The sequence below is a fragment of the Vitis vinifera genome, chromosome 17 (assembly GCF_030704535.1).
Source record: "Vitis vinifera cultivar Pinot Noir 40024 chromosome 17, ASM3070453v1".
Lineage (NCBI taxonomy): Eukaryota > Viridiplantae > Streptophyta > Magnoliopsida > Vitales > Vitaceae > Vitis > Vitis vinifera.
In genome coordinates this window covers 7,685,787-7,700,844 of record NC_081821.1, presented here as the reverse complement: position 1 = coordinate 7,700,844, position 15,058 = coordinate 7,685,787, and the positions used below count along the sequence as shown (strand labels likewise).

General features: G+C 37.1%; 1 protein-coding gene and 2 long non-coding RNA genes across 4 annotated transcripts in view; 2 read left to right on the top strand and 1 right to left on the bottom strand.

Moving 5' to 3' along the window:
* Positions 1-714: 714 nt before the first annotated feature.
* Positions 715-1,992, top strand: LOC104882301 (uncharacterized). Its single transcript, XM_010665032.3, has 2 exons — positions 715-957; positions 1,065-1,992. Exons 1-2 carry the CDS (start codon positions 836-838, stop codon positions 1,576-1,578), a joined length of 636 nt encoding a protein of 211 aa, XP_010663334.1. The 5' UTR covers positions 715-835; the 3' UTR covers positions 1,579-1,992.
* Positions 1,993-2,052: 60 nt separating this feature from the next.
* LOC104882302 (uncharacterized) lies at positions 2,053-11,482 on the bottom strand. 2 transcript variants are annotated; one of them, XR_009464560.1, is made up of 5 exons: positions 11,360-11,482; positions 6,276-6,376; positions 4,065-4,728; positions 3,464-3,974; positions 2,053-3,343 (listed from the first exon to the last, which is right to left on the bottom strand). It is a non-coding gene; the product is annotated as an uncharacterized LOC104882302 (long non-coding RNA). The 2 variants fall into 2 exon arrangements; XR_009464559.1 differs by lacking the exons at positions 6,276-6,376; positions 11,360-11,482 and adding an exon at positions 4,961-5,102.
* Positions 10,515-15,058, top strand: part of LOC132252798 (uncharacterized) — a 36,514-nt gene continuing 31,970 nt past the window's right edge. Inside the window, exon 1 of the long non-coding RNA XR_009464562.1 lies at positions 10,515-10,606. This is a non-coding gene — a long non-coding RNA (uncharacterized LOC132252798). The remainder of the gene's footprint in view (positions 10,607-15,058) is intronic.

Here is a 15,058-nt window from a genome sequence, read left to right as displayed (position 1 = left end):
ACCGTTGTGGGGAGTTTCTCTAAACTTTTTACTTTGGTTTTGGTGTCCACGTTTAATTATTTTTAGTGTTTTTATTTCACCCTAGAGTTTCATGTTTAGTTGTAAATGCAGGACAGTTAGATGACTGCTGTCCATAATGGATAGTTGTGATGCTAGCGGTATTGACTTAGTTTTTTTCTAATAAAGATAGATGATTCAATTGGAGGCCTCCCTTGATAAGTGCTACCAGGACTTACCAAAATTGCTGCTTGTGTACTTAAATATTTGGACATTGGCCAGCTCTAATCCAGACATCCATGACAAGTTTTCGTCATTTACTCTAGTACTGTGCTTCATATGTAAATTGATCTACTCCTTGATGTTCAGACAACGTTATTATCCAGTTGCTCCCCACCTGTACAAACTACAAAAGTCTATGGAGACAATCCTCAATGAGAAATAAATGTTCAGTTTCATTTCCATGATGAGACCCTACTCAAGGTTAATATACAAGGCACAAGTAACCTTCCTTGTTTATACAGCAAACCTTGGGGCAGGCAGCATGGACTGTTTGGGTGTAAGCCTCTAGCTCAAGTGCCTTGAGGCACGAGTCTGTCACATCTTTTGAGAGGAAGATATAACCAGTGCTCATGCATATATTACATCATCCAAGATTTGAGATAATAGTTTATTGTTCTTGATTCTTAACTTGTGAGGACAAAGCTTTCTTGAGTGCAGTCAACTATTGTTCATGGCTCATGTTTGTGTTACATCATAGCTGTAGATGGAACAGGATTTTTTCTTTCATTCTTTTAATGTTTGAAGCAGCCCTTGCTAAATATTTGTTGTCTCCTCTATGTATGCCAGGTTGGTTTGCTTCTGCTTGAATCTCTGTTGCTTCTTAGCTATTTTTCCTTGTTCCACCCTGGGAACCAACCTGTCCTGCGATGGGGAAAAAGCCCAACCATTATTCACAAGGTCGGTGAATCTTTAACAGGATTTTTGTATCTTAAGGTGTTATTGAGAAAATCTAACTGTTGAGATTTAAGTAAACAGGTGTGTGATCTACCATTTGTGTTCTTCAGCGACCCTGAGTTGATGCCAATCTTGGCCGGCACGCTAGTTGCTGCCTGCTATGGATGTGAACAGAACAAGGGTGTGGTTCAACAAGAAGTCAGTATGGACATGCTTCTTTCATTACTGAGGTCTTGTAGAAATGCTTTGCCTGGAGTTCGATCCAATTCGATCCTAGACAGTTCTCGAATGGATGATTCTAGTGAATGCAATACAGTGGGACCTGAATCTAGAAAACTTCTAATGGACGTATCTTTAAGACCCAGCCGTCATAATGCAAGAAGCACCCGGGGTATTTTAGGTAAAGGTGTTGCCTCAGGAAACAGCCTCCGACTTGGCAAGATGCGAAACCAAAGAGATAGCAAAGGATTAAAAACATGTGAAGAAATGGCCTTGAAGCACAATATGCAAGCCCCGGAAACTCCCTCTGCTTTGATGTTGCACTTTAGATTCCCTAGCAGCTTCATGGATAGAGCTGAGCAGTTCTTTTCAGCAGGGACTGCCAGCGTGGGTGATGAAGTTTGAGCGCGTCCAGGACAGTAATTCTAATTCCCCTCCAAGTGATGACATCTGCTTTGACTCCATATGCAAGATTGCATCTAGGTATTTCAAGGGAGGCCTGCGTCCCCTCCACAAACACAACATTGGTAAGCTCACTATGATCAAAAGTGCAGATTCTTTTGGAGAATCCATTATCAGGACTATAGTATGATGCTAACATATGCGTACTTCTCCCAACATAGGGCTGGGAACCTTTACAGGAGTACACGGTGAAATTTCTTCCAATAGTAGCCAAGTTTCAGTTTGGATTCCTGAGGGTTTTTGAGGCAGGCCATACCAAAGTTCTGAAAAGTAGGTCAAAATTTGGTTAACTTTGTACACAAATTGTGAAGACACTTTGAAATTTAATATCAATGATAACCAGGCGTTCAAAGAGCAGGGCTTGGGCTTCCTCATGTTAATGCTTATGGATGTGAACTTGCTTTTGACAAACAGGAATGGCAGTTAAATTGCTTTGTATAGAATTTGAATTGATAATTGTTGAGTTGAGTCTTGGCTGGGGTACAAAGATGTATGCCAACTCAATCCGAACATGGGAAATAATACAAATCACGAAAACTCAAATTTAACATGGTAAAAATCAGAACCCTGATCCTTTTTCTTGTACAGCCTGCTGCAGGTTCCACTAGGGAAATTGAAGTCTTATCTAATGATAAAAGATACAAAATATTTACCACCAGTATCATTAGAATAGCCCTGCATCAATCCAGCATTCCATAGAATCTCAGTCATAGCAATGCATGCTTCCAATACAAAATTTCTCATCATCAAATTCATTTAATCTGCAGGATACAACAGCCACATGGGAAATGATTCAGATACTGCCTGTTGATGCTTCACAATGGGTTTCCGAATTATTAAGCTTTGAAGGACTTAGCTCCTTGAGTTCACCTCCAGTGGTGGTGCTTCTCTGTCCAGAGTATGCACTTCCAGGAACCTTGATTAGAAGCTCATCTTCCAGTATATCCTCGTGAATCTCCAAATTCCCTTGATTCTGGATTTGGTTAATGCAACATTAGTCTGTCATTTCTTAGATTATATAGAAACACACATAAACCTGACCCTGCTCAAATATCACCACCAGACAAGAAAAGGAACTTGGTGGTTGAAACTTGCAAGACGATGAACAGTATCATAGCTTAAGAACTGTGATATTACAGCCACCATGGGGTTCCCTAAAGCACACATATTTACTATTTTCATGGACAGTCAAATACATGGTCCACCATCTTGAAAAATCATTGCACTGATTAGCAATATATTGGTCAAACAATTCTGAGTTCCTCATCAACATTGACTCAACAGAACTACCTCATTTATCTTCCTGACTATGTAAATAATTATGTGGTAACATTCAGTCATTGCAGGTTCCACTAGGGAAATTGAAGTCTATCTAATGATAAAATATACAAAATATTTAGCACCAGCATTCCATAGAATCTCAGTCATTGCAATGCATGCTTCCAATACAAAATTTCTCATCATCAAACTCATTTAATCTGCAGGATACAACAACCACATGGGAAATGATTCAGATACTGCCTGTTGATGCTTCACAATGGGTTTCTGAATTATTAAGCTTTGAAGGACTTAGCTCCTCGATTTCACCTCCAGTGGTGGTGCTTTTCTCTCCAGAGTATGCACTTCCAGGAACCTTGATTAGAAGCTCATCTTCCAGCATATCATCGTGAAGTTCCAACAACATCCTTTGAGAAAAAGCCTCAGACACCTGCAATCAGAAGTTGAATTTAAGAAATGTACTAATTCAAATAGTTGAATTTTACTTATATACGCATAACACAACCAAGAAAAAAAAAATTAGAATAAGAACAATGTATGCAACACTTACTATCAATCAAAACTACTTGAAATTCTAGTAGCATTTCAAATATCATCCCAAGAAAACCAGGCCAAATGAGGTTTAACTCTTTGTCTAAATCTTCAGCATTTTCCTACATTACATAAACACATATATCTTTTAGATTTATAAAATAAAAAAACGTATAAATAAAATCTAAATAAATTAAACTTACCACACGAGCTACAAGATTTCTCATGAATTTAAAAAAAGACCAAGGGGAATCTGAATACGGAGTAGACGGCATGCCAAAGCCCTCTTCAATTCTTGGCTATAGTAGTTTGGTCTGTTATTATATTTTACCCATTGGGTCCATGAAGTGCTAATACACGGACGACTTAAAGAACAAGCAGACAAAAAATTATCATAGTCTCCAACAAATTGTGATGTTCGGTAATTGGAATTATATCTAAGTATAGATGTGTAGGCAAGCAATCGAAAAGCAACACGAGAAGAATGGGTCAAAAGCAAGGGATGCCTGTGTATGATCCTGAAAACATGGCTGTATAAGAAATGAAACCAACAATTAATAAGTAATATAAATTAAAACAAGAAATAAATGTTAATATAAGAATAATAAGAATAATCTTACTCATGAGGTAGGTCTGATTTCCTTAAAACAGCAATAAGGGATCTGAAATCTTCAATTTGAGTTATTTCAAGCCCATAGCAGCGGCTGAAAATGTTTTCTAACACACTTGCAATTTCAAGTCGGATAACCTGAAGATTTTTTCCTTCATAGTCATCGCATAATCCTGTAATTTTCCCCCTTCCCTTCACCACTACTACATTATGCATGTCAAAGCCACCTTCCAGCTTTCTTAATGGTACCAAGTATTGAATGGCTTTAAGTAGGTCCCTGGATAGAAAATATTAACTAAATTAAAATATATCAAATAAAAAAAATAAAAAGTAAATATTGATTACAAAAATACCATATAATGGATATCAACTCTTGGTTAAGTCTCCCTCCAATCACAACTTGATGCTGTTGGAGCCAATCTTGTAGGCTTTGGTGGCGTTCATAAATAATTACACGTCGTCCTGGTTCTTCATAACTATCATAACCAACTAACACATGCTCCTTATCCAAACCTTCTGCCATTTCATAGGAAAGATATTCTGTGTCATTTGGATCCACTACTTTCAAAGTCACCAACTTAAGAATGTCTCCTTCCGCTTCCGCTGTCGCTTCATATATGTTGTCTCTAATATGTCTGACTCCATTGTAGCTGACATTCCTATGAACGTTAAACCTGTCATTAACATAAAAAATTGTGGATTTAGGTTCGTGAAATTTAAATCCAATGGCACAAAAGCAAAGAGACCCCTAGAACAGATCCAGAAAACACAGGGAGCAAAACAAAAAAAACAAAAAAAAAGAAGCAATTTTTCTGGTTTTTCTCGGAAATCAAACAAGGATGAATTTTCTTGGGAATCAAACGGGGGTTGCAAAAAAAAAAGATAATAACATGATTAGATTAGTACCTGCGAGGATTGAGAGTGGCAGAGGAAAATAGGGCCTTTTTAGGGTCTCTCGTCTGGAGGGCAACTTCAGAAAAGGGCTTCTTGATGCCCGAGTGAGAGAAGTGGGTGGCCATTTTGATTTTTAGATTTAGTAGAGATAAAAAGAAAAAAAATAAGAAACAAATCATGAGAACAACTTCCCTCTCTCTATATAAATAATTATTAATTATCCATCTTTATTTTGATTAATTCACTACCATGGATTGAAATTTCGTTTTTATCCACGTTTTATAAATTAAAATTAATTTAATAAAATAAATTATTAATAATTTTAATTATTTAAATAAATTAATATTAATAAAAAAGTTATTGCTACATATTTTTAATAAAATTTTAAAAATTAAATCTCAAATAAAATATTTTTATATAAATTAATTTAAATTTTCATTTAAAATGTAATAAAACATGTTTTAATAAAAGTATTTTAAAATTTTAAAAATAAATATTGTCTTTAACAAGATGTCATATATATTATATTTTTGTATAAATTATTTTATTCAATAAAATCAAATATTTCTTAACTCAATTCTAATTTTATATATTTCTAAAATTCATATTTATTATTCTTAAAATTCAAATATTGAATCTATCAATTACTTATTTTATCATTTTTTTTTGGAGTTTTTTCAAGTATTTCTATGCTGATATTTCTTCGATATTTCCGATATATTGAAATACCGATATATCCGTAATTACTTCATCGTTGATCCTATCTCAATGATGAATTCTAATGAATTTCATAATAAGAAGAATTAACTAGGACACTAAGGATTGAAACATTGTGTTGCAATGTGCATGATGCACATAAGCTATAAAAATAAATGCACCTAAAACTAAACATGTTGACAGAATTTTATTAAAATTAATGGTTAAATCATCAAAGTAAGCAAACAACTAACCTAAAAATTATTGGATAATCATTAAAACACCAATCAAACACAAGCTAATACTCATGAAATTCAAAAAATTTATGTGAATAAGTCAATTAGTCAAAATGAAGCTCAATTACAAGAAAATAGGGGAAATATGAAGTCATTATGCATAAATTATATGACAATAATTAATAAAATAAATTGAACACATCAGAACAACTTTCAGATATAGAAAAATATATTAAACTAATCAATCGGTATAGGAAATCTCAATCATAATACATTAATAATTATTAATCAAGTATATGATTAAACAAGAAGCAAGCCTAACATTTCTATAATCATGTCCTGAACAAAAGAGAAGATTTGAAAATTAATTAATATTGGGTGATAAGAAGACTGACATGATATCTCACTAAATGTAGTGATGCACTGCAACAGTCTTCCGAATGTCTGGTCGTAGAAATTCTATACTCTAGAGTTTCTCAGCTGGTAGTAATCCCTCCTGAAAATCATGGCGTGCAGCTTGAGGTGATGAATTGCATTTTTCTTTTTCTTTTTTAATCTAAAAGTGGGTAAAAGAATTGATTTATATATAAGGGAAAAGAGAAAACATGTATCTAACTTTTTTTATTGAATTTTAAACTATTATTATGCAAGACTTGCATTTTATTTATGATAATACACTATCATGGAAATGAGGTTAGTGCATAATAACGAGTACAAAATATTTCATATATCACAATATGGAAAAATCAACCAATATTAATCAAGCATAACAATCAATAATCAAATATCTCATGTATGTTGAGCCCTCACCAAGATCAAATTTATTTTTTATATGAATTAATCTCATAAATTCTATTTTTTGAAATCATAAAATTTATTCATGCGAGGAAATGAGAAAATGGTTAAAAGTCAAAGAAAATAGTAAAAATGCATGCCAAAAGGAGAATGGCACCAAGTTTATCAAAAACTGAATTCTTTTGATCTAGAATTTCCTAAGGATAGAGTTTTTGGAAAAACAAGAATTATTTTAACAGATTTTTTTTTTTGAAAAACTAATTCAAAACGCGTAAATTCACACAGATGAAAGAAATGCAACAAGAGAAGGACAATGGGCACCAAGAGGAAGGGAGGTGGTAGAAGAGATGGTGCACTGCACATCTAAAGTAGGGAATGGTAGCAGCCTACGCACTTAGAGGAAGGACCTGCCAAGAAAATGCAAAATGACACACTGAAGGTGGTGTGATGACTGTGCAACAATCTTGAACCCATCTGATTTTGAAACCTGAGACCATGTCGCCTCTGCATACTGACCAAAGAACTACTGAACTGTTGAGCTTGACATGCCTGACTGCCTGTTTGGAGCATCTGAAAGGAATTGACTTCATCTGCTTTGAGCAGATGAGATGCCAGTCTGTTGTATTTGTAATGGAGAAAACCTAACTTGGCTTCCTTGATGAACATCAATTTCTCCCATCTGTGGGAATTTAGATTTGCTCATGATGTTCCATTCAAAGCAACTGCAAATTGTGTCAGATGAATATCATCATCGATCATCTTATCCTTAGAGCCAGTAAAAATACAGGTTGTTCCCCAACCAATTGAAAAACTATAGTTGGATCTGCTGACAACTTTGTAAATTGTTTCTTGACTTGATCACAATATCCTCAAGCTTAACAGATCTAGAAGCAGCAGTTTGCTTGATAAGACTTCCGTCAATTTATACTAATCAGTTTCCTCAAGACCTGAATCCCATTCCATACACTGATCAGCTTCCCAAACTCATCACCTTGTCCTGATGAATCCTGGTGTTTTTGAGCTCATCATTTCTAGTTTATTTACAATCCAGCTCCATAATCCATTTTTCCCTTTTTGTTAGTGTAGCATGGTGGATAGAGTGTCTCTGAAACCCCTTGTTCCCAGGAGACTTCCTATGATTGAATGAGCAAGCAGTTCTCCAAAGTCATAGATATTATCTCCCAGCAGTGAGAAAAGCAATACATCAAATGGTAAATCCAGCTTAAATATTTTAGAAAGAGACTCCACTGATGTGTATGTCAGATATAGAAGAGCACTTTTATGGAATCCTGCAAATTCTTGATGAGATTTATGACACAGTGATGAAACCCAATAATAGCTGGCATATATAGAAAAGTCAATGTCAATCATACTATCAAGTGTACTCTTTCCATCTTTCAAAAGTTTCTGGCATTCTTTTGGGTCAATGCAGCCTCAGTTTCAGCATTCTGTTTAGCATGTTCTGTAGCAATCCTGATTGTTTCAGTTCGCTAGCAACATTGATGACCTCATCAAGCAATAGATTTTCATCACTCTTCAAGCAACACGCAACAGCTGATGCCTTGCTAAGTTCTTTACAGTAACCGCATTCTAACACTATCACAATGTAGGACTTTGGTAGACCACTCCCACCAATAAGCTTAGAATTATTAATACTATCAAACCAAACCACAACAACATCATGAGTGTGTCAATACACAAAGTGACCTGGATCATGCAAAATTTTTGCATGATCATACAAAATGGACCAGAATGTGGAATTATGTTGCAGGATAAGGACGATGTGTAAGTTGATTTTGCATGATCATGTTAAAATTTTCGCACAGTCATGCAAAATACTCTAACAGGCTATAACTACTGCTGCTAAATTATTGATTTCGCACAACAATGTGAAATTGGTTGAGCTCATGCGAAATGGTCATTTTGTGGTTAAACTCCAAATTGTTTGATGAAGGAGCTTCCGAAAAACCTCTTAGATGATGCCAAGCGTCCACTTGACCTTGACCTATAAATAGAAACTTGATTTTCTTATGTAAAAAGGCTTTTAGAAACATTTCTAATTGTAGTATTTTCTAGATTTTCTCTCTCAAAAGAATTCTCTATTTTCCTTCATTTTCTCTCATTTTCTTACAAGCCAAACATGCCTTATGAGGCCAAATTTCCAAGCATGAGTAGCTAAATCTTGTTTTTCTCGGAGGAATGAGGACCTAGAGGCAAAATTTATGGTGAATTAGAGAAATGAGCTTTAATTACAAGGTAATTTGATCAAATTGATTGATTAATTGAATTTTGGGGAATTTTCTCTTCAAATTATTTTGGATGAGTACTACAATACAAACTAGGTAAATTCATTGAATTCTTAAAGCTATATTTGATGAGATTGAATAGTTGTATTATGTGAATCATTGGAAAATAATTTAAGATGAATTGAATATATGATTTGGATTAATCATTTGGATTAAATAATCTAATTTGAAGAGAAATTAAATCTAGACTTAAAGCTACATCTAAAATCGGTTTAGATGAAAATTTAGGTTTTCAATCTAACATGATAAAAATTAGATCTCAACATCTATTCAACATGGAAATTGTTTTCCAAAAAATCCTAACTCCGAGAATTTTGTTTCCTATTAATTTTTTTATATTTTACATTTCATTGTTTTTCTCAATTTGAGACCATTGTTAAATTGATTTTTCACCATGAATTTTCAAATCAATTTCACTTTATCACAATCATTTCTTATCCTCGCATTCAAGCTTTAATTACCGATAATAATTCATCCTAGTGGACGACACTTAAAAACTATTATACTACGGTAATTTGTACTAAATGATCAGGTATAAACCACTCTATAATAGTGAATTAGGTTATAAATTTTGTTTTGATGCGATAAAACGATGAAAAATCAATCAATCAATCAGCTTTAAAAGGGAATTGTTTCTCTCTAGAGTTTCTTAAGGTTCTCAAAACCCGAGTGCTAAGTTCCAAATTTGAGAACGTGACAGACCCATAACTTGTCTCGCTTTGGATATTAAGAGAATTTATAGTGGCTCATGGAATCAAGAGGTTTAGTTTTTTGTCCAACTTCTCAATTGCAAAGTTGCCTACTTTCCTGTTACACATAGGATGGTGATGAGGGTCAAATGCAAAAATGAGATAGATTTCTGAAAGAAGCAGGCTCGAGCAAAGATTAAAGGAAAATTGACCCGAATTTGGGAAGAAGTAAACAAGTATTAGAGGAGACTTGAAAATCTTTGGAACAGGCACTCCACAAGACATTCAAAACCCAAGCGCATCCAAAGCACAACTAGTAGTCCAAGTGAGAGAGAACTAGAAGTTACATGTTCAATGATGTGGTTCAATGACCAGCTCCTTAACACCCCCGAGCCCACTTTTGCACCCATGCATGACCACCTTCAACATACAGTCCCAAAGCCCACTTTTGTTAGATGAAGAGAGTCTATCTCGTTCAAACAATATTTATTTAAAAAATTTTTAAATACTTTTATTAAAACATGTTTTATTATATTTTAAATGAAAAATTAAATTAATTTATATAAAATATTTTATTTGAGATTTAATTTTTTAAATTTTATTAAAAATATGTAGTAACAATTTTTTCAATTAACATTAATTTATTTAAATAATTAAAATTATTAATAATTTATTTTATTAAATTAATTTTAATTTATAAAATACCATCCATAAAAATCGAAATTTCATAGTGATTTAATCAAAATAAAGGTTGATTTATATAGAGAGAGGATAATTGTTCTCATGATTTGTTTATATATTTTTTATCTCTACTAAACCTAAAAATCAAAAGGGCCACCCATTTCTCTCACTCGGGCATCAAGAAGCCCTTCTTTGAAGTTGCCCTCCAGACGATAGAAAGGCCCTATTTTCCTCTGCCACTCTCAATCCTCGTAGGTACTAATCTAATCATGTTATTATTATTATTATTATTATTTTTGCAACTCCCGTTTGATTCCCAAGAAAATCCATCCCCCATTCGATTTCCGGGAAAATTCATCCTCGTTTGATTTCCGAGAAAATCCAAGCAAAAACCCCAAGGAAAACCAAAAAAATTGATTTTCTTTTGCTCCCTGTGTTTTTTGGATCTGTTTTAAAGGTCTCTTTGCTGCTGTGCCATTGGATTTAAATTTCACGAACCCTAAATCCACTATTTTTTAGCTAGATTGAAAAACACAACCTTTGCCTGCAAATCATGATCAGATTACCAAAATAGCATCTTATGTTTTTTTTTAAAAAAAAAAAAAAATAGGACAGTTTTGGTATCCTATGCGCGGGTGGACTGGTAGGAAATATCGGGAAATTTCCCGAAAAATCGGTAAAAATACCAATAAAATACTGAAATATCGGCGATATTTTCGGCCATTTTTTGAAATCCTGCTCCGGCTGTTCGGCGCGTCAATTCACTCGCGATTTATCGGTTCTAAATCGATATATCGCCGATTTTGCCGATTTTTTGCCGATATTCCTCTCGATCATTGATCGATGTTGAATTTCGTTTCGAGGCCACACAATATCCGATATATCGGTGAAATATCGCCGATAAAATCCGATTTTTCAATCCATGCCAGCAGCACAGGTGTATGAACAATGCAGAAATCAACAGACATCAAGCAGTATCCAAAATGAGAAAATACACAGTGAATGTACCTGGAGTGTCTCCTCGAGCCAGATTTACTCGTCCTCAAGCCCTCCCTCCTTTCCAAAACCAACAAAGAAATCTCTGCTCCTTAGCTTTAGCTCTCTCTTTTTCTCCCCTCAGGCTAGCCCACTCCCTTTCTCTTTTTCAGCTGATTTCCTCATCTCTCCAACTATTCTCTTTTTCTCTAAGCTATCCCTCCTCCAGCAACAACCACCGACGACCTGCTAGTGCCCCTCCCAGATCTCTTTTCCTCTTAGCTCCGGCCACCTCCTTTTATTTTTCGATGCTATCTTTCCCAGCTCCCTCTAATGCTTAGCCGATTTCCCTAAGCTCTCCTCTCCCTCAAGCAACCTTTACGCTCAAGCCACACCCCGCTCCTTCATCAAGCTGTCTGTAACTCTCTCATATTTCTCCCTTCTTTTTAAGCCACAAACACGCTCCTCTCAAGCTCACTGTTCAATTCATTTTTCTTCCCTTGTTTCAGCTCTCTCCAGGAGGACCTCTCATCTCTGTATCTCTCTCATTTTCTCGTTCAACTGGTTTTCTTCTTCCTCAAACTCTCTCTGACTCCAAAACGGTCTCCCCTTGTTTTCCCCACAAGCTCTCCTCTCTACTCAAAGCCCATTCTGTCTGGAACAGCCTGCACCTCTCAAATATTCAAAACCTCCTCCTTGCACGTGTCATTCTCTTACTCCCCCTTCAACCCATTAATGTGATTTCCTAATGGCCAATCCTAGGGCAACACGGGTCAACAAAACTAGAGCCTAAGCTCCCACTTTGGAAAGCTACTGCCTAGTCTTTTTTCTGTCATATTGACCGGAAAAAGGTCCTCCCTCCAACTATTATCTTTTTCTCTAAGCTATCCCTCCTCCAGCAACAACCACCGATGACCTGCTAGTGCCCCTCTCGGATCTCTTTTTCTCTCAGCTCCGGCCACCTCCATTTGTTTTTCGATGCTATCTTTCCCAGCTCCCTCTAATGCTTAGTCGATTTCCCTAAGCTCTCCTCTCCCTCAAGCAACCTTTACGCTTCAAGCCACACCTTGCTCCTTCATCAAGCTGTCTGCAACTCTCTCATTTTTCTCCCTAATTTTTCAGCCACAAACATGCTCCTCTCAAGCTCACTGTTCAATTCATTTTTCTTCCCCTATTTCAGCTCTCTCCAGGAGGACCTCTCATCTCTGTATCTCTCATTTTCTCGTTCAACTGATTTTCTTCTTCCTCAAATTCTCTCTGACTCCAAAACTGTCTCCCCCTGTTTTCCCCACAAGCTTTCCTCTCTGCTCAAAGCCCATTCTGTCTGGAACAGCCTACAACTCTCAAATATTCAAAACCTCCTCCTTGCACGTGTCATTCTCTCATTCCCTCTTAAGCCCATTAATGTGATTTCCTAATGGCCAATCCTAGGGCAACACGGGTCAACATAACTAGAGCCTGAGCTCCCATTTTGGAAAGCTACTGCCTAGTCTTTTTTCTGTCATATTGATCGGAAAAAGGTCCTCCTTCCAACTATTCTCTTTTTCTTTAAGCTATCCCTCCTCAAGCAACAACCATCGACGACCTGCTAGTGCCCATCTTAGATATCTTTTCCTCTCAGCTCCGGCCACCTCCTTTTGTTTTTCGATGTTGTCTTTCCCAGCTCCCTCTAATGCTTAGCCGATTTCCCTAAGCTCTCTTCTCCCTCAAGCAACCTTTACGCTCAAGCCACACCCCGCTCCATCATCAAGCTGTCTGCAACTCCCTCATTTTTCAGACACAAACACGCTCCTCTCAAGCTCACTGTTCAATTCATTTTTCTTCCTTTGTTTCAGCTCTCTCCAATAGGACCTCTCATCTCTATATCTCTCATTTTCTCGTTCAACTGGTTTTCTTCTTCCTCAAATTCTCACTGACTCCAAAACTGTCTCACCATGTTTTCCCCACAAGCTTTCCTCTCTGCTCAAAGCCCATTCTGTCTGGAACAGCCTGCACCTCTCAAATATTCAAAACCTCCTCCTTGCACGTGTCATTCTCTCATTCCCCCTTAAGCCCATTAATGTGATTTCCTAATGGCCAATCCTAGGGCAACACGGGTCAACATAACTAGAGCCTGAGCTCCCATTTTGGAAAGCTACTACCTAGTCTTTCTTCTGTCATATTGACCGGAAAAATGTCCTCCCTCCAACTATTCTCTTTTTCTCTAAGCTATCCCTCTTCCAGCAACAGCCACCGACAACCTGCTAGTGCTCCTCTCAGATCTCTTTTCCTCTCAGCTCCGGCCACCTCCATTTGTTTTTCGATGCTATCTTTCCCAGCTCCCTCTAATGCTTAGCCGATTTCCCTAAGCTCTCCTCTCCCTCAAGCAACCTTCACGCTTCAAGCCACACCCTGCTCCTTCATCAAGCTGTCTGTAACTCTCTCCTTTTTCTCCCTAATTTTTCAGCCACAAACACGCTCCTCTCAAGCTCACTGTTCAATTCATTTTTCTTCCCCTGTTTCAGCTCTCTCCAGGAGGACCTCTCATCTCTGTATCTCTCTCATTTTCTCTTTCAACTGGCTTTCTTCTTCCTCAAATTCTCTCTGACTCCAAAACTATCTCCCCCTGTTTTCCCCACAAGCTTTCCTCTCTGCTCAAAGCCCATTCTGTCTGGAACAGCCTACAACTCTCAAATATTCAAAACCTCCTCCTTGCACATGTCATTCTCTCATTCCCCCTTCAGCCCATTAATGTGATTTCCTAATGGCCAATCCTAGGGCAACACGGGTCAACATAACTAGAGCCTGAGCTCCCATTTTGGAAAGTTACTGCCTAGTCTTTTTTCTGTCATATTGACCGGAAAAAAGTCCTTCCTCCAACTATTCTCTTTTTCTCTAAGCTATCCCTCCTCCAACCACCGACGACCTACTAGTGCCCCTCTTAGATCTTTTGTCCTTTCAGCTCAGGCCACCTCCCTTTGTTTTTCGATGCTATCTTTCCCCGCTTCGTCTAATGCTTAGCCGATTTCCCTAAGCTCTCCTCTCCCTCAAGCAACCTTTACGATCAAGCCACACCCCGCTCCTTCATCAAGCTGTCTACAACTCTCTCCTTTTTCTCCCTCCTTTTTCAGCCACAAACACACTCCTCTCAAGCTCACTGTTCAATTCATTTTTCTTCCCCTGTTTTAGCTCTCTCCAGGAGGACCTCTCATCTCTGTATCTTTCTCATTTTCTCTTTCAACTGGTTTTCTTCTTCCTCAAACTCTCTCTGACTCCAAAACGGTCTCCCCCTGTTTTCCCTTTAAGCTCTCCTCTCTGCTCAAAGCCCATTATGTCTAGAACATCCTACAGCTTTCAAATATTCAAAACCTCCTCCTTGCACGTATCATTCTCTCATTCCCCCTTCAGCCCATTAATGTGATTTCCTAATGGCCAATCCTAGGGCAACACGGGTCAACATAACTAGAGCCTGAGCTCCCATTTTGGAAAGCTACTGCCTAGTCTTTTTTCTGTCATATTGACTGAAAAAAGGTCCTCCCTCCAACTATTCTCTTTTTCTCTAAGCTATCCCTCCTCCAGATACAACCACCTACGACCTGCTTGTGCCCCTCTTAGAACTCTTGTCCTTTCAGCTCCGGCCACCTCCCTTTGTTTTTCGATGCTATCTTTCCCCGCTCCCTCTAATGCTTAGCCGATTTCCCTAAGCTCTCCTCTCCCTCAAGCAACCTATACGATCAAGCCACACCACGCTCC